The 18,796-nt window shown below is 29.8% G+C and overlaps 1 protein-coding gene across 5 annotated transcripts in view; it reads right to left on the bottom strand.

The window, feature by feature from the left end:
- Positions 1-2,936: 2,936 nt before the first annotated feature.
- Positions 2,937-18,796, bottom strand: part of LOC107436223 (paired amphipathic helix protein Sin3a) — an 81,685-nt gene continuing 65,825 nt past the window's right edge. For all 5 annotated transcript variants that reach the window (XM_016047850.4, XM_071184171.1, XM_071184170.1 and 2 more), the window contains 6 exons: positions 16,624-16,807; positions 13,865-14,034; positions 12,912-13,091; positions 11,663-11,832; positions 10,236-10,572; positions 2,937-5,001 (listed from right to left, as the gene is read on the bottom strand). In XM_016047850.4, the coding sequence (XP_015903336.1) occupies positions 4,777-5,001; positions 10,236-10,572; positions 11,663-11,832; positions 12,912-13,091; positions 13,865-14,034; positions 16,624-16,807 (1,266 nt within the window). In that variant the 3' untranslated portion in view covers positions 2,937-4,776. The remainder of the gene's footprint in view (positions 5,002-10,235; positions 10,573-11,662; positions 11,833-12,911; positions 13,092-13,864; positions 14,035-16,623; positions 16,808-18,796) is intronic.

Raw genomic sequence — 18,796 nt, 5'->3', positions numbered from 1 at the left:
TTTTAAAAAAAAGATATAAAATTAAGCACTTTTTACGAACCCCAAACAAAAAAAAAGCACCTTTTGATAACGCTACGCACCATGTTGAATGCGCAATTCAAATTTTACATGTACAGTCGAATCCCGCTATAATGAAAAAAAATGCAAAAAATTTGGATATAGTGGACACATTACTGAGTCCACTATATCCAAATTTTTTGCATATGACAGTTGAAAATTGGGTTTGCAATTTTACATAAGTCACTTAAAAAATAATGAACTAATTAACAGATAATAAAGCAAAAATTGATGAAAAAAGTACTTACGGTTTTCTAACATTTTTAAAGCACCTTGGTTTTTGAGATTTACCTATGACAGTTAGTTTTCGCTTTTCCGAGCCATTTATGTTAGCACAAACAAGAACACTTTGGAGAGTTTCCCATTAGTGCATTTTTCTCCTTTAAATTTTAACGCCTGATTGTGAATCAATTTGTAAAATAGTCCAGCTTCGTCAGCATTAAAAATGTCTTTCTCTTCATAATTCTGTATAATTCTCGACCACACTTCAGTTTTCCACATCCGTTGCATCAACACTCGCTTCTTCTCCAATAATCTTACCTGAAGAAATATTATTCCGTTCCAGTCATCCACTGGAGCACACAAAATCCCTTTTCTCTAATTTTTCAGCAAACTCATTCGCTTTGATTTGAAGCACAGGAAGATTTCTATCCCGCTGAGTGAACCATTTAACAAAGCTTCTTCTACGTTTTCTCTTTCAGCTCCACGCAGTTTTTTTCGATGAAACCATATTTTTGTCGTATGCGGCAAGAATTGCACTTCGATTTTTCCAAATGTTTGAAACTGTAGATTTTGACAAGGAAAATTCCTTACACAATGCCGATTGATTGGTTCCATCTTCAATACGCTTTGCAATTTTAACTTTGTTCTCTATCGAAAACGCTTTTTTCTTTCCATTTTCACTGCTTTTGAAACAAAAATCTTGTCTCAAATAGATAATGTAAGAACATGAAAAGAGCAGCTGCGGAATGAGTTAAATTGTTCCCCTTCTCAAGGGGTGATTTGAAAAAAATATGTTTTGAACAGATAAGAAAAATTCCAAAATTTCAGCAGGTGGTCAAGTTAACTAGTTGTAGAGCAAGCTTGGGGAAAAGAGACAACTTGTCAGGGAGGGGGGAGTATAAGATTTTGTTCGACATTTATTACAGTATAGTTAAAAGTGATAAGCATAAAGGAGTGAAATATGACGCATTTTATAGGAATGCATTCATTTTCAGTCCCAACACCTACAAGTTTAAAGATGGAGGACTGAAAAAAGATATTTAAAGAAATAGAAATTTGAGTCCACTATAACCGAGTTTCCAAGATCTAAGCTGTTCACTATAAACGTTAAAAATAACATTATTTAAATAGGAGTACGGACGGGACCGCTAAAAAAGTTCACTACATCCCAGGTTCACTATAGCCTACAATTACCCTACGGACCCTACAATTTTTTAGCAAGAATGTCCAGTCGCCGCGATTTCTCAACAGGGAAGACCAGAGCCTGGCTAAGGTAGGGGCAGATACCACCAAATCGAATAGAAAGTTTATTTTACGTTACATTTCTTTATGAACTTTTTTTTTAATGTTCGTTTCATTAATTTATCGTATGAACAAAATTTATAATTCGTAAATACATGGCTTTCTACTAAGGCGGAATTCATTTTCACAGTTACTATGGACACAAAAGCCTGCATTTTTACATATTACAAAAGGATATATGTTTACAAAAATACAGGCTTCAGTTAGCCCTCATGTCAGCAAATATTTTTCGATAGATGACGAAGTTTATAATCACAAAACCGCATTCAGCATGACGGACAGAACGATTGGACTTAATAGCTATTTTAGGTTCTAGTCAATTTTCTCGTTATCTATAATAAGGGGAAAAACTTATAGTAGGGGAGAGTGGGGTCAATTGTAACAGAGCAAAAATTTCGAGTGTCGGGTTCTAGATTTGGTTCCTAGGTGGCGCACAAGGTGTATTTAATAAATCTACATGTACACCCCTGCTGGCAACCATTTTTATGTACTTTTGAAAGAGTTACATCACAAAAGATATTTTCACGCTACGCAAGTACTTTTTTTGGTATTAGAATATTATATTGTAACAAAGTAATTTTGTTTAAACAAATAAAAATTATTAACCGAATATGTAAGTGGACACCTTAATTAACATTTCAAAAAAAAAAAAAGATTAGTTTTGCTAATTAACTAGCATTGTTTTTAACAAATGAAGCTGAAATGGCGTCTTGGGGACAATTGTAACAATAAGTAAAGGGACGATTGTAACAGCTGAAAATAAATAATCTTATGTTTACAAACCATTACTTAACTCTTTAAGAACCACCAATAGTTTCCTATATCATTTATATTATGTTGCATGTGCATTATTTTATTTGTCACCTTTCACAGCATAAATTAAAATTTTTAACCCCTTAAAGTTAAAAGTTTAACCCTTTAGGTCTCTGCTCATTATTATTTTTACTCCTAAAATATCACTACTATTTTGATCAATAAAAAAATATATCACAACTATGATAATATGTATAATTAACTATGTTTTAGTTGAATTTATGAACTGTTACAATTGACCCCGTAAGTGGGGACAATTGTAACAAGTGCACGACTGTCAAAAATTGTTAATAACTAATATAATAACATTTAAAATAAGGTATTTATTTTTTTTTCTACTAGAGGAGAGTCTACTTTACTCGTCTGTCAATTAATACTAATAATATATTGGATTTTTTGTTAGTTAAAAATAGTTAAGTAAAAAATGTTACAATTGACCCCACTCTCCCCTATACCTTTAAATTCCCCCCCCTATTAAATACCTTAACTACTGAAGCAGAAGGGGGGAAGATTATTTAATGAAAGATTTACACTTGACAACGTCCATTAGTATTTTTTATTTTAACAAAACATACAAACACATATAGATTGACATTTTTTTTTCAAAACAATAACTGTACAAGAGAACAAGGGCGGTAAAAAGGAAAAAGTTTTTTTCATCACTTCATTTACAAAAACCTTCTTTCCTTAGAAGAATCTCTTTAATACAAAAGTTTAAAAAAGTAGGGGAGGGATAAAAAAAAAAACAAAACAGCAACTCTTTGTACTTTAGTGTGAAGCGTAATGCGAAAGTTCATCATTTTTAAACTAATTGCGACTCAAACTATTGATTACAATAGAATTTTTATTTCTTCTTCTTTCAATAGATGATATAGATCCAGACAGCTGTTAAAATTATGTAATCTCATTTACAATCCAATTCATATAGGGCAAAATGAACAGTTGCCACAAGATGATTATGTGGAACAAGTGGCAATTAAAAAACTGTTCCGCTGCGACGTCACTTTTTTTCTTTTGGTCAAAAATTAATTCCATTTTATAATTATTTAAAAAAAAAAAAATAAATAAATATGGAATTATGATTATTTTATAATCTGAAAAATTATTTCACATTTGTTTTTTAAAATTATTTTCATTTTAGAAACGAACCTCGTCGATAGAATGTTTTGAGAAATGCACTACATCAGTAGTTTTGATAGATTTTTTGAAAAAGTGATCACAAATGGTATAACTGGCCAGCAGCATGCACAATCGTCACACTCTTTAGCAATTTTATCCAAGAATTTCAGCCAGGGTTTGAAGGACCTAAATCGGTTTTGGACAGGACACATGGGTTTTACTAGTGTCCAAAACCTTGAAGATAAAAATTCTTTATGTGTAACTATTGCACACATAAAAATGGCATATATTAATAAATATTTGATACTTTTTATAAAAGTTGCTTTAACATATTTAAAAAAATTATATAACTTTCAAAGCTCCACACTTCATTGAACAACATAAGTGAATACCTTATCCTTTAAATATGCTTTTAATACTGATAAATTATGTTTTTGCACAAGTATAAATAATGCAATATTAAAAATAATAATAAACTTTTTTAATAAAACTTGTCTTTATTTTGTTTCTTGTTCAAAAATTGACCTTTTATTTCTCAAAATATTTAAAAAAAAGAAAAAGTGATAATTTGAATAAAAGGGTTTCGCACCGAGACGGTTTAAACCGTGGATTCATCCGTTCTGTCCTGCCAACTCTGATGACAGTGGCTGAAATTATTTTTAAACTTTGTATTAATGAGATTCAACTTCATTGACATTATATGCACAAAGGAATTATTATTTTCCCTTGCCAAAATGGATGACTTTCAAAGTACAAAAATACCGCATACTATAAAATATTTAACAACTTTTTTTTTTCCATCTTCAGTCAGTCCTTTATACAATGAAAGTACATATTTTACAAACCCCCTCTCCCCTGAGACACTGAAATAATTACAGAACTATTAATACAAGTTTTTTTTTTCTTCAGTTTTTATATTCTTCGGTAAAAAATAATTTGTTTCGAATAAAAAAAAGAGCACATCTTTTGGCAGCTGTCACACAGTCAATATCACCTTTCCTTTCATTTGCGCAAACACAACTCTCTTTTATGCCCCCTTTTCTTTTCATTTGGGCAACACAACTCTTTTTTTTTTTGCCCCCCCTTTTTTGTGCTTCTGTTGCATGAGCGGCTCGTTAACAACGATCTTAAAAAAAAATTTTTTTTTAAAAAAAAAGGAAAAATAAATGAGAAAAAAAATAAAATGGAATATAAACAATGAGAAGATGGAAGATGTCATTCATATAAATAAAAAAAATGATGCAGCGAAGGAGGGATGTTTTATCAAGTCTTGTCTTTCTGTTGAGGTTTATATCGATTGTAAGGGGAGTAGGGTGGCTTTGATGGATTGTCTATGTGGATGCAGGTGGTGGGTACGCTGTCCTCCACCATACCCAGCAACCAGTTTTTACACTTTTTACTCTGTTCCTCACTCACGTTCACGTCCAGCCACGACTGGTGCCAGCTGCGGAAACGTCGGTTCAGCTTGTTGGACACTCTCCTGTGAGACTGCAAAGGAAAACATTATCCATTCATAAAAAGAGAAATCATGTATAAAGCATTTAAATACTACAATTTTAAAGGAAAGTTTCAGCAGAAATTCCAAACCAAAATTTTAAAGAAGAAAATAATGAAAAATATAAAAATGACAACCACAGCTCCCTGTGAAAGAATTGCAGCGACAGGACGTCATTGTCGCAGAACATTACAGAGTTCTTGCTGAAAGATTTTGCTTTTGAGAAGTAAAAAAAAAGAAAAGAAAATACTTTTCTCTTCTACAGAAATTTACAAGTAATATTTGAATCATGCATTTAGATAATCACGTTTTCATGCTCTCGATTTACACCAATAGTATTGCGAAACGATGCAACGTTTCAATTGTATTTTTGGCATTTATTGATATTGATTTTAAACATCGGGATATATTTCTAACACGCGTGGTACGCGCACCTCCAGGGGTATGGGAACAGTTTAGCGGGTTACAGTTCTTATGCGAAATATCTTGAAACAAACAAAAATTTCACAAATTTTTATTTAAAAACAAAGATAGCCATGAAAATTTATGATTACATATTTTTCTATAGGCTATTTTTTGCAGATTTAACAGTTAGTGGTGTCAACAGCCAGTTGTAATTTTTAACATTTGTGCAATTTTTTATAGCAAAAAAGACATTAAGTTTTTTTTTTGTGGTACACAGTGTTACGAAAATTTAGAAAGGGTGCACAAAAGTCATAAGTTTGGGAAACACTGCTGTAAGGCAATAATTCTATTGAATTTTTTGGCACTTATCGCTACTGATTCCTCCATAGTTTTTAAATCCGATACTTTTCATACAATATTATTTATGACAACGATCTAATCTCGAAACGTAACACACATTCAAGGCGTCCAATTCGAGTGATTTCGTCGTCTTTAGGCAATTACTACTACTGATTTCATGATTTTTTATTATTATTATATATTTTTGTGATCATTATTAACAAAAGGGAAAGAAGAAAATAATTTGAGTGCCCCTCCCCCAACAAAATACTCCATAATATTAGAATAAAAAATTATATAGTTTTTTCTTCTGTAAACACTGCCCGTTTGTTATTTTAAATGAGTAACATATATATTCGTTGGTATTAAAAGTATCTTGCAAAAATAATTAGTGCTAGAGAGTTTTGGCGTAGATTCAGCGCAAAAAGATTCTGCCACAGGGCAGTTAGCTGACTTCGGGGGGGGGGGGGGNGGGGGGGGGGGGGTGTAGATCAGCATAAAAACACAAGACCTCGAGAGAACACGACAAATGTCTAAAAATTACTTTTTCTGTACCCCAAAGGTTTTGTAAAAAGTCCAGGAAAAGAAATAGCAAGAATAAATCAGATAGATAGAAAGAAATAAATCAGAATCAGCATAAAAACACAAGACCTCGAGAGAACACGACAAATGTCTAAAAATTACTCTTTCTGTACCCCAAAGGTTTTGTAAAAAGTCCAGGAAAAGAAATAGCAAGAATAAATCAGATAGATAGAAAGAAATAAATCAGAATCAGCATAAAAACACAAGACCTCGAGAGAACACGACAAATGTCTAAAAATTACTCTTTCTGTACCCCAAAGGTTTTGTAAAAAGTCCAGGAAAAGAAATAGCAAGAATAAATCAGATAGATAGAAAGAAATAAATCAGAATCAGCATAAAAACACAAGACCTCGAGAGAACACGACAAATGTCTAAAAATTACTCTTTCTGTACCCCAAAGGTTTTGTAAAAAGTCCAGGAAAAGAAATAGCAAGAATAAATCAGATAGATAGAAAGAAATAAATCAGAATCAGCATAAAAACACAAGACCTCGAGAGAACACGACAAATGTCTAAAAATTACTCTTTCTGTACCCCAAAGGTTTTGTAAAAAGTCCAGGAAAAGAAATAGCAAGAATAAATCAGATAGATAGAAAGAAATAAATCAGAATCAGCATAAAAACACAAGACCTCGAGAGAACACGACAAATGTCTAAAAATTACTCTTTCTGTACCCCAAAGGTTTTGTAAAAAGTCCAGGAAAAGAAATAGCAAGAATAAATCAGATAGATAGAAAGAAATAAATCAGAATCAGCATAAAAACACAAGACCTCGAGAGAACACGACAAATGTCTAAAAATTACTCTTTCTGTACCCCAAAGGTTTTGTAAAAAGTCCAGGAAAAGAAATAGCAAGAATAAATCAGATAGATAGAAAGAAATAAATCAGAATCAGCATAAAAACACAAGACCTCGAGAGAACACGACAAATGTCTNCGCATGCGTTAATAACGTAAACAAATATTTATTTTGAATTTGTATTGATTTTGTAATTGTCGACCAGTGTTTTAGAGAACAAATAATGACTTTGTCCAAGAAAAAACACATTATAGCTGAGTTAAATGAAGAGTGCTATGTTTAATGTCTAAATCAAAATCTTGGCAGATTTCAATGTGCTGTTGGATGTTGTCCGCCATTGCTTCTGTGGTTAACGTCACGTTGTAATCCAACTGCAGTTGAATTGGACGGCAATTGTAGTTCAAGATGAGCGGTCGATGACGTATACTATCAAACTCACAAATGGACCAATCAGTGGTTAGCGCTGATTTCCAGCTGACAGCGTCCGGTCCTAAGAAACCAGGCCTTTACGTATTTTACTTATGTATTTCTTTTCTCTATTCCTGGACTTAGTATAAAACCTTTGAGGTACAGAGAGAGCAATTTTAAGAAATTTGCCGTGCTCCCCTCGATAGAAACGTTTTTGTGCTTTTGACTTCCAGAGCCGGTACCCCTTCACGCCCGTCAGTTTCGGTTGTTATTTTTTATATTTCTCATATTTTCATTGCTTTTTCTTTAAAATTTTCTATTGCATAACATACATTGTTACAAAGGAAAAAAAGTGGAAGCAATGATTTAAGTAGCCAATTAAAAAAAAAAAAAGAAAAAAAAAGCAAACTTTAATGCACTTAAAAAATATTTTTAGGCATCATGTACATTACAAAATAATTTTCAATGAGTTTACATGATCATGATAAAATAACTCGTTTTTGATAGAGAATTCTTTTCATGATTATATATGCTACTTTAAAATGATTGAGATTTTTCAAATCAATAGCTGAGGGTGGAAAATGAAGCCTGAAATTGAGAATATCTTGCAAAATGCAGCAGAGTTGCACATGTGAGAGCAATAATCTCACTGAAGCCCAGCTCAATAGGCACACAAGCATTTTATCAAACATGTAAAATTATTTGCACTTTTATACGCCATAGACCGAAGGTACGATGAGATGGATTGCAGTTGAATGAACTGCAAAAACATTGTATAGAACAATGTGAAAAGTAGGCTTTTGCATAATACATGGCGAAAATCGCCACGGTACAAAAAAACCTTTTATTTTCAGAAAGGGAAAAATTAAGCACTTAAAAAAAAAAAAAATGAAAATCGAAAATAAGCACCTTAAAGCAATCTTATAAATCTTAATTTTTTTTAAAAAAAATCATACTGCAGTACTGGCAATAGTACTATCTGTTGAGGAATAAGAGAAGTATTTTTCCCATGGGATATTTTATCACCAAAATTAGAGAAATCAGAACATACGGGTAAACAGGAGATAAGTCGTAAAATACAGGAGTCTTGGCAGGTATGTTTACAGTTCTAAGATAATAATTAGCTCTTTATAAATTATAAAATTAGCTCTTCATTAATGCTTCCATTTTTCCTGTGTAAGAGAAATGAAAACACCCATAAAAAACTTCCATGTTCTTTCAATTTTTTTAAAAACTTATTTTCCTTTATAATTATTAAGAAAAATGTTAACTAGTAAATCCTAATTAAATTTTTCTTTGTTTTTATTTCTCTTAAGTTATTTAAGAAATTTTTCTTCAGGGGTTTGTCCAGGTGTTTTTTAAGAGGTATCTATTTTGTGAAAATTTAGATGTAATTTGCAAAGATTAAAAAAACAAAATATGGTAAAGTAAGAATATATTTTCAAAAATTGTCATAAATGATTTTATTTGTAGTGACAAGTAAATTTCTATATATTTTTCCATATATATTCAAAAACTTTTTTTTTCTTCCTGTAAAATTTTGGGCTAAAAGTTGTACCTAAGTTAGAAAATGCATAAAAATCATTGTCCATAGTTACATTTCAACTTGAATTTAATAAAAACATGCATTTAACAGTACTAGTACTAAAAGTTATCATTTTAATTATGAGAACATTTTCAACTCGGTCATACAAAAAAAATGTTTCATATTCGAATTTAGATTTCCTGCATAAGTTTTTAGAGGGAGAGGACAGCCATGGCGTTTCATTTTAAAAAACCCAGCGAAAAAAAAAGCTCACTTTGATATGGCGTAAGCAATCAGCCAGGCTGATTACATTGCACTATCTGACCGAACACGCGCTACCTTTTTGTTAAAAGACAGTTGGCAGAAAAGGTCCTCTTTTCCATAGATTGCGACAAGAACAGGGTTTGCATGAGAACTTACTCTTTTATTTGTGAAATTACTGTTTCTCCTAAAGTTGAATTTGTGAGGCAAATTTACCCTGGATAGACCACTGTCCTTAGATTCAAATATAGAGTAACGAATATTAATAGTTATCAAATAAAAGTGTCATAACTGTAGTACTACAATATTGTACAATCCTTGAAATTGACGATTTCATTAACTGATTTTTTTTTCTGTACAAAAATGGAGTGGAATAATTGTTTAACAATTTTTTATAAAACAAAGATAATTAAATTAGGTTTTTAACAAACATATTGTGATAAAAATGTATAATAATGAAATTTAAATAGGGTAAAATTAATTTCTGAAATAGGAAAATCATGTTTACAAAAAACACCCTGTAGAAGAATTCAATAAAAAATTAAGAAGTTCCACAGTTTAAAAAAACGTAATTAAAATTATTATTATTTTTTTTTATCCATAATCATTTATTATAATTTCGTGATAATAATACATTAATAAATATACACTTAATGAAATTCCTTATAAAATTTATAAAAAGCTCTAAACATGAAGTAATTTTAAAAGTTCTTTTATGGCTAGTTATGGCTATCATATTTAAAATAAAAATAATACTTATAAATAACTAAAATAAGTAATAAATAAATATTAACATTATGTAAAAAAAAATCATTGCTTTTCTTAATTTTTTAAAATTTATTTCCCAAAAATGCATTTTAATGGGTAATCCAATACACATTCAGAGTGATAACATGAAAATAAAAACTAACTTTGAGTGCTTTTGCCAGGCAATGAGGTTGACAAATGTTGTTATCTTCACAATCAACGACCCACAGCATTTTGAAGGAGTTGAGGTTGAAGCGACAGACGGAGGTGGATTCAGAGTTCATCTTATTGAGTCGGGTCCTCTCTAAGAATTTGGCCTTTGCATTCAGTCCCACCAATCCTTTCACAGCTTCCCCCGCACCACCATCCTCAAGCCTGCTCAAATCAATCTTGCTATCGTCAATCACTTCCTGAATGGAGCGAAGGGCATTCTCCTGCTCTCTATCTCCACACTCTTTCTCCTTCTGCAACTTCTTCCGATTCATATAGGCAGTGATTATCCTTAAAAAAAAAGAAGATATTTTTGGAGTTAAAATGACACTATACAAGTAGAGCTCTGGTTTTTAAGTTGGTTGCTGTTGCGTACATTGTCTCGCTCAGGGTGCATAGCCAGATTTTTCAACAAAAAATAAGAGCTTGTTAAGTACTTTTAAACCACTCAAAAATATTTTTAATCACTTTCCAAAAAAATAAATTCATAATTAGGATAAGCGCAGTAATTTGTGTTTTTATCGTTTAAAGTTCTTCATTTATAGTCGTAAAATTTAAAAATATTATATGATCATGATAAAAAAAACTAGTTTCTGATAAATATTGCAGATGTAATTGTGAAAATCACCAAATTTTTGTTATTTAGAATGAAAATTGATATGACAAAGAAAAAACGCTTAATAGAACAATGCGAAAAGCATGCTATTGCACAATGCATGGCGAAAATCGACAGGGTAAAGAAAAAAATGTATCATTTTCGAAAATATTTTGATCAAGGGTTAGTCTAGGTCTTTTTTGAGAAGTACCTATTTTTTGAATATTCAAACATAATTTGTTAAAATTAAGAATTACATTAAAAAATTAATACAAAAATATAGTAAAGAAAGAAAATATTTTCAAAAATTGCCACTACAAATAAAAATCATTTATGACTGATAAGTTTCGATATGTTTTCCCCCAGATATTTTAAAATAATTTTACTATTGTAAAATTTTGGATTTAAAATTTTATTCACATTTAAAAATACATAGAAACCTTTGTCCACAGTTAAATTTCAACTTGAATTTAATAAAAACATGCATTTAACAATACTAGCACTAAAAGATATTTCCATTATGAGAACATTTTTGACAAGGTTATACAAAAACAAAATTTTACGAGACAGGAAGAGTTTTTGAACCTGGTTCATTTAAAGTATATTATGAAACTACCGTTTTTCCTAAAGTCGAATTTGTGAAGTTACCGCTAAACGGTAATAAATTTGCCCTGGACAGACTCCTGCGAATATTCTCTTTTGCTTCAATACTTAAGATCATTTCCATTGAAACAAACTGCTTTATCCCAGAAAACATTTTAATGGAGTAAAATATTATAGACATACCTAAAGAGAAAAGGTGGATTCTTTTTTATATGATCTTTGACTGAATTCACCATAGACTCTTCACAAAATTTCCTCACAAAAGTAATCCATTTGTTGCTTCCAGCAGCATCCTCCGACACGTCCGAATCCGTGTCCAGTAACTCGATGGTAAGTTTACCCTCTTCTTTGTACTGAAAATAATTAAACTCCTTAATAAAAGCATCTAAACAGGAAGAATTAATATTTCAGGTCTCGGTAGTGGGCCCGAAGAAAAATACAATAGGGTGGTCTTTGTTCTCAAATTTTGTGTGTTTTCTAGTGCCATTTTTTTCATTTCAGTTTACGATGAAATCGGTGTAAATAAAGAGAGTAAAAAAGTGCACGATTGAAATGTAATAAAAGTACGAATTAAAACACACAAGTAGTAATATCAGATTAAATGCATCGGAATTTCAAAAACCATGTGGAAATTTGTAAACAAAAAAAAAAAAAAAAAAAAAAAAAAAAAAAAAAAAAAAAAAAAAAAGATCGAAATTTCTTGGTGAAATGGGCATAAGATGAAATGAGCAAAAACAAGTAAGATAAAAAAGAAATTTTTTAAAGTAAATTCCTACTTAGGTCAACAGGGAAAAAAAAAAATTATTTCAGTTATCTTTTATTAAATAATTAAAGAATTAATATTTGAAAAAAAAAAAAAACTGCATTAAGTGTATGTGAATTTGTGTGGATGAATAAAAAGCTTTTTATTAACGATTGAAAATTTGAACAAGTTATAGGGAGAGTGCAAAACATGTTGGAATTTAATAAAGAGAGAGAGAGAGAGAAAAAGAAATTACTTAAATTAAAAAAATTCCAGCATCTTAATATTGCATTGAAAGTATTCGGTTTTTAAAAACCATGCTAAATTCCAAAGCAATTACGGCATAAAAAGCGATCGAGAAATTACAACACATAGGGAATTATTATAGTCATCAAAAAAAATAAAAACTGCAATATTTTTCAGTCATGATTGGCATTAAAAATACTTTAAATGCTATATATTATGTTTGCTTATAATTCTGAATAGTAATAGGCACTTATTTCATAAAAAAAATTAAATTTCTTTCAATACTTTAAAAAGTGAGTTCCGAATAACTGAACATTTTATAACAAAAAAAGAAAAAGAAAAGAGTTTTACTGATTTCTATAAATGAAGTTCGCTTCATTATATATTAGTAATATTGATATAAAGCTGAATCTATGTAAATTGAGATGAAATAAAAAGAATTACCATGAGAAGTTTAAATAGATTTTCATCACTCATTTGTTCAGCCTTTTTCTGATAGGCAAGTTCAGCTGCGACACGTTGAGATGCTGTCGCACAGGATCCACCCGTTGCTTTGTTCTTTATTTCTTCCAGGTACAGTGTAGTCCATTGCGTACAAGATTCATCTCCAACAATGTGCTGCAGCTATTTTAAACAAAATTATATTCACACACAAATAAAAATCTAACAGTGTTCTTTGTGTTTTACAGCCAAAAATAAGCATCTTTTAAGTACTTTTCAAACACTCAAAAAATATTATTAAGCACTATATACATTAACAAAATGTAAATAATTTTCAAAGACTTCACATGATTATGATAAAACATCTAGTTTCTGACAAAGAACTCTTTCCTCGATTAGCCACCATAAAAAGGAGATATTTTTTGACTTCAAGCATTAAAAATTGCATCAATCAGAATTTCTATAATTTTCCTTTGAATTTATTTATTATTTTCTTACTACTTTCTATAAGAAAAATTAATAGTACTTTAATTCCCAAAAAATCAAGTACTTTTTACCCTATAGCAGAATTCAAGGACTTTACAGGGCCCTGATTTTTTTCAACCAAATTCAATGACTTTCAAGTACCGTGGGAACCCTGTTAATTTATAAACATAAAATGAACAAAATGCAAATACATTTCCAAAAACTTTACATAATCATGATAAAATAACTAATTTCTGTTGCAGAGAAAATTGAGAAAATCTTTTTTTTGTTTTGTAATTTATGACGACAATCGACATGGAAAAGAAAAAATCTCCCTTTAAAGATAGAAAAATAAGCACTTTTTACAAACAATGAATAAAAAAAGAAGCACCTTTATTGGGATCTTAAAATTGTAAATCAAAAATAAGCACTTTTTAAAAATGCTATGCATTCTGTTTGGAGGTGTAATAAGCAAAGCGATTCCATCTTACCTGCCTCACAACATTCTGGATAACTTTATCCAAAGTAAATCCAAGGTAGGCTTGAATTCCAAACATTTCCCTTAAGTTGTCCTCATACTGGTTACTCTCAAGGTTGTTGTCTAAGAGGTTCTTTACCATGTCCATAAATGAAGAAAAACAAAACTCAACATCCAGGTTTTCTAAAAAATATTGATAGATTAGGAGTGTAGTACGATTTTCTGAGGAATTAAAAGTATATTTCTGATCTACATAAAAAAAATTAACACTAAAAACATCAATACTTAAATAAAAAACTTTATTACAATTAAACAAAATTGTATATTGCCAATTTTTATGTATTACATACATAAAGAATAAGAATTTTTTAATTCATTGCTCAACACATTTTTTACATATACAGGGTGCTTAAATAATACTTTTTTAGTAAACATATTTCTTTGAATTATTATAATTTATCCTAAGAACTTGTGCTGTCTTGACATTTTTCTGTTTAAAACCTAACAATTTGTTAGAAATGAAATAAAGCTATTAAAATAAAACATAAGCTACTTGCTAAAACATTTAGTTTCTGTCACCTTTTCTTACACTAAAATGCCAATCTAAAATATTAGGTACTTTCTTGAAATTTGAATTTACAGTTATTCTGATGGAACTCACTACGCAACAGTCTTAGCAGAAATGTAAAACGAATTAAATGCAATACATTGAACAAGCATTACACCTTAATTTCTGATCCGATAACCTTATAAAGGAATACATCGTTCTCCCTGTCAAATGACCGGTTGTGGAAAAAATAGGTATACAACACCTATTATCAAAAAAAAAAAAAAAAAAAAAAAAAAAAAAAAAAAAAAAAAAAAAAAGAAAAAAGAAGAAATAATAATGAAATATTAACTGTATATAATTGTTTGAAAAAGTCATGAAGTCAAATGTGCAAAAATGATAAGCGCATTTTCGATGCTAAAGTTCTTAAGCGGTCATTTAACCATTTATGGTATGTTTAGCGTAAATAAAGTATTTTCTTTTCATTGCATACCTGATTATATACACACTATAAAAAGTAGAAAGAGTAAATAATGCATTTTTATACATACAAATAGAATAAAAACGTTTTGCATTAATGGTTATACCTTAACAAATTCAAATACCTTGGCACTGTTGTTGATGATCAAAACATACTTAGAGCAGAAATCAACACTAGTCAAAATGGCTAAAAAGTGTTACTTCGGACTGAGGAGATGACGAATCTTCTCAGACAAAAAACAAACTCTATGAGACTCTCATACTTCTTGTGCTGCTTAATGAAAGTGAAACTTGCGACCCTAAATTCAGATATTACAACGGACACTTTCGAAAGAAAGGGGATGGTGGCGAACCAGATATAACTTTGGGATCTACAGACTCGATAAGCGCCCCCAAATTACAAAAACAGTAAGAGGTCGAGCCATCTACGGTATGCTCTGAAAACAGCGCCATCGTCATCCTTAAGAACAGCGAGGGGTCACGTCCCAGAGGCAGACCCTCTACTAGCTGGCTCAATGACAGCAAAAATGACCTGAAAACCCTAGAGATTGCAAATTGGAAGGGAGTTGGGTCAGCTGTCGAGGCAGCCAAGGCCTCCAAGGGACTGTTCTGCTGACTAAGAAGAATAAAATTGTGAATATTTATCCAGTTCAAATATAAATATTGCAGGTTTAAAGCATAGCTGCCAACCTCAGGAATAATAAATTAGCATAGTTGCCAACACTGATAGGAAAAAATCCAGTAGATGTTTACTCAGAATTTTGAATAGTAATAGGCTAATTCATCAAAGATAGTTAAAATATTTTTTTTAATTAAATTAAAAAGATAGTTCTGAATAAAAATAACCTGAATATTTTTGAACAAAAAAAAAAGTGTTGAACTATTTTTTATAAATGAGGTTTGCATCATTATGAATTATTAATACTTATTTAAATATTCAAGCAATAATCTGCACAAAAATTCTATTTCAATAAGGATTTTTTTTAAGGAAATTTCCTCAATATTAGGGAATTTTCTAAAATGTACAAAAACCAGGAGAAATTTTAATGAAACCAGTAAACCAGGAGAAACTGGCCTAATCCAGTAGTCTACTGGAAAATCCAGTAGAGTTGGCAGCTATGAATTAGGAACACTATATGCGACAAAATTATACGCACCAATTACAAGAATAAGACAAAATTTAACTATTAAATAACAACATTAATAGATATATATTTAAATACTTTATGTCATAAATTAGTAAAACAAAACTATAAAAACTATTTGTTTAAGGGGAAATTTATAATATTAATATCCTATAATTAAGAATATTGGTATAATAGATTAAAAACAACTATTACCTATTAATATATAATTATTCTTCGCTAAATAATAAAACACAGGTAAATAATAATTTACATCATAAATATTTCTGACGCAAGTGTTTAAATACTACTATAAATTTAAAAAAAACAAAAAAAACAATAGTTGTTTAAGACTCAATTTAGTGAAATGATCAGCAATAGCTATAAGAATAGTATTTTCCAATAAAAAGCGATTAAAAATTACTTCTGCACAATAATCACAGGAAGCGTGCTTGCAGCGATCAGACCAACAGTAAAAGTAACAATATTTGGATTTTTTTTATAAAAATATCAGATTAGATTTAAAAATTAGGAACATATCCGAAAAATTGTGAACAGTTATGTTAAAGGTACAATCAAAAGATTAACAATTATAGATTAAACTGGAAAAAATAAACTTACGGCGTGGCTTCAACCTCAAAGCGAGAGCAGTCGATTGTTTACGTTCCTCTTGATCCTTCAGTTCATCTGATATGAGCATTTGTGCACGTTCGTGAAGTTTCCAGAGGCGCTCACACAGAATATGATGCAAGCGAAAAAATATGTACCAGTTGTTATTTACAAACATAAGGTTATAGGATTCATCCTAAAGACAATCAAAAATTTCAATTAACTGATTTTCTTAGAAGTTAATTTGAAAACTTAGCAAAATTTCATAAATATTATACTTTTTTAATTATTTGTGATTTAAAATAAACTATAACAATACATTGTTAACATTATTACTTCATTAAAATTGTTTTACATGTAATACATAATACATGTAAATGCCCGATAAACTCAAAATTGAATGCATTATTATTGACTGATGAAAAGAAAGGACTAAAATAAACAAATTCAAAAATTGTCATATTTATTTATCTATATTTGAAATGACTATGAAGTGTCTCACTTTTATTGTAGGTTAACTTATAATATTTTTTTATAGAATAAATTAACTAACAAATTTATTTAAAGATTTAATAGGCTTTTCTTAAACATTCAATTGTTTTTCTTCATTCTAAGTTTGGATTCTGAAAAATCAAAAAGATAAAACATTTAAAAACTGCCAAAACTTATTGCATGCAAAATACTAATTGTGTTCTGTAACTACTCAGGGGTCTGTCTAGGTTTTTCTTAAGGAGGTACCTCTTTTAAGAAAATTTTGACATAATTGGTGAACATTAAAAATTATATTAAAAAATCAACACAAAAATATGGTAAAATAAGAAAATATTTTCGAAAATAGTCATTACAAATAAACATTTTTCAGGACAGGTAAATTTCTATTTATATATTTCCCATATGTTAACAACCAATTTCGTTATTGTAAAATTTTGAACTTAAAATTGTGCCCAAATTTAAAAATCCATAAAAATCACTGTCTACAGTTAAATTTCAACTTGAATTTAATAAAAGCATACATTTAACAGCACTAGCACTAAAAGTTATCGATATTAGGAAAACATTTTTGACTGGGTCACACAGAAAAGTTCCACAGAGAAAAAAAAATTTTATAAAAAAAATAGAGGTCTATTAGAATAATGTTTAAAATAATAGTTCAAATTTCGACTTTCTGCTAACTTTACAGAGGGACAGCCTAGTCATTTAATTTAAAATGACTAGTGATTGCGAGCCCAAGTCAAAATTCTGGAAAATTTCATGAGTAAACAAAAACAAGCCTAAATTGAAAAAAAATCTAAACAAGGTTTTTTCCTTTTTCTCAATATTTTTTCGTTTACTTAAAATATATTTAAAATTTTACACATACCTATGATGACCTGTAGAAGTAATTGAAATTTACAAATATGTCTTTATTTCTTGAGTTTATGATTATAATAACTATTTACTGATAAAAAATGAATATTAATCTTGAATATAAGCTTATAAAGTATCTGGCTCTCCCTTACAAACAAATAAAATAAACTGTGTTTCTAAGTTCCACCGAAATAAAAATTTGATTTCCGAAAACTTTTGTGATCAATGATTTTTAGAAACGTCTGAACCTTCGATCTCCGGATCATGGTTAGCGAAAAATCCATATTTTTTCCAGAACACAATCAGCCCTGTATAATAGTTAAGTTATAACGTTTGCTTAAACTCTATAAATTTCTCTTAAATATTTAGGTCAAATTTATATTACTCATTCAAACAAGTATGCATGTCGTTATTTTCACACATTTATTCTATGAGCATTATAGTTTTTTTTGTTTAGAGTTTACAATATCTCTTTTCCTCAAATATATACAGGGGTCTGTCCAGACATTTTGTGAAAGGTCCGTTTTTCGTGAAAAAATTACTCAGATTGTTTCAACCAGGGTCCGCTTTTATGAATTTGTGCAAATAGTTATATTTTATTGCAAAAAAAACTTCAAGGAGTTTTTAAATTGTAAAGACATACAAGATTATGCTCAACACTGTAAAATTATAATTAAAAAAATTAAATTTTAAAAAATAAACAACAATTGATGCTTCTAAATTAGAGATGCAACACACAAATATTTGGTATTTAGCCTATACTGCTGAACGCAGAATATTAATTTCGGACGAATAATGGAAGAATCGTCTGCCGAAGACAAAACTTAATTCGTTTACA

Source organism: Parasteatoda tepidariorum, chromosome 8 (assembly GCF_043381705.1).
Source record: "Parasteatoda tepidariorum isolate YZ-2023 chromosome 8, CAS_Ptep_4.0, whole genome shotgun sequence".
In the NCBI taxonomy this organism is placed as follows: Eukaryota; Metazoa; Arthropoda; class Arachnida; order Araneae; family Theridiidae; genus Parasteatoda; species Parasteatoda tepidariorum.
Note: the sequence above shows the minus strand (reverse complement) of the source record. Positions and strands in the feature narration are given on the sequence as shown.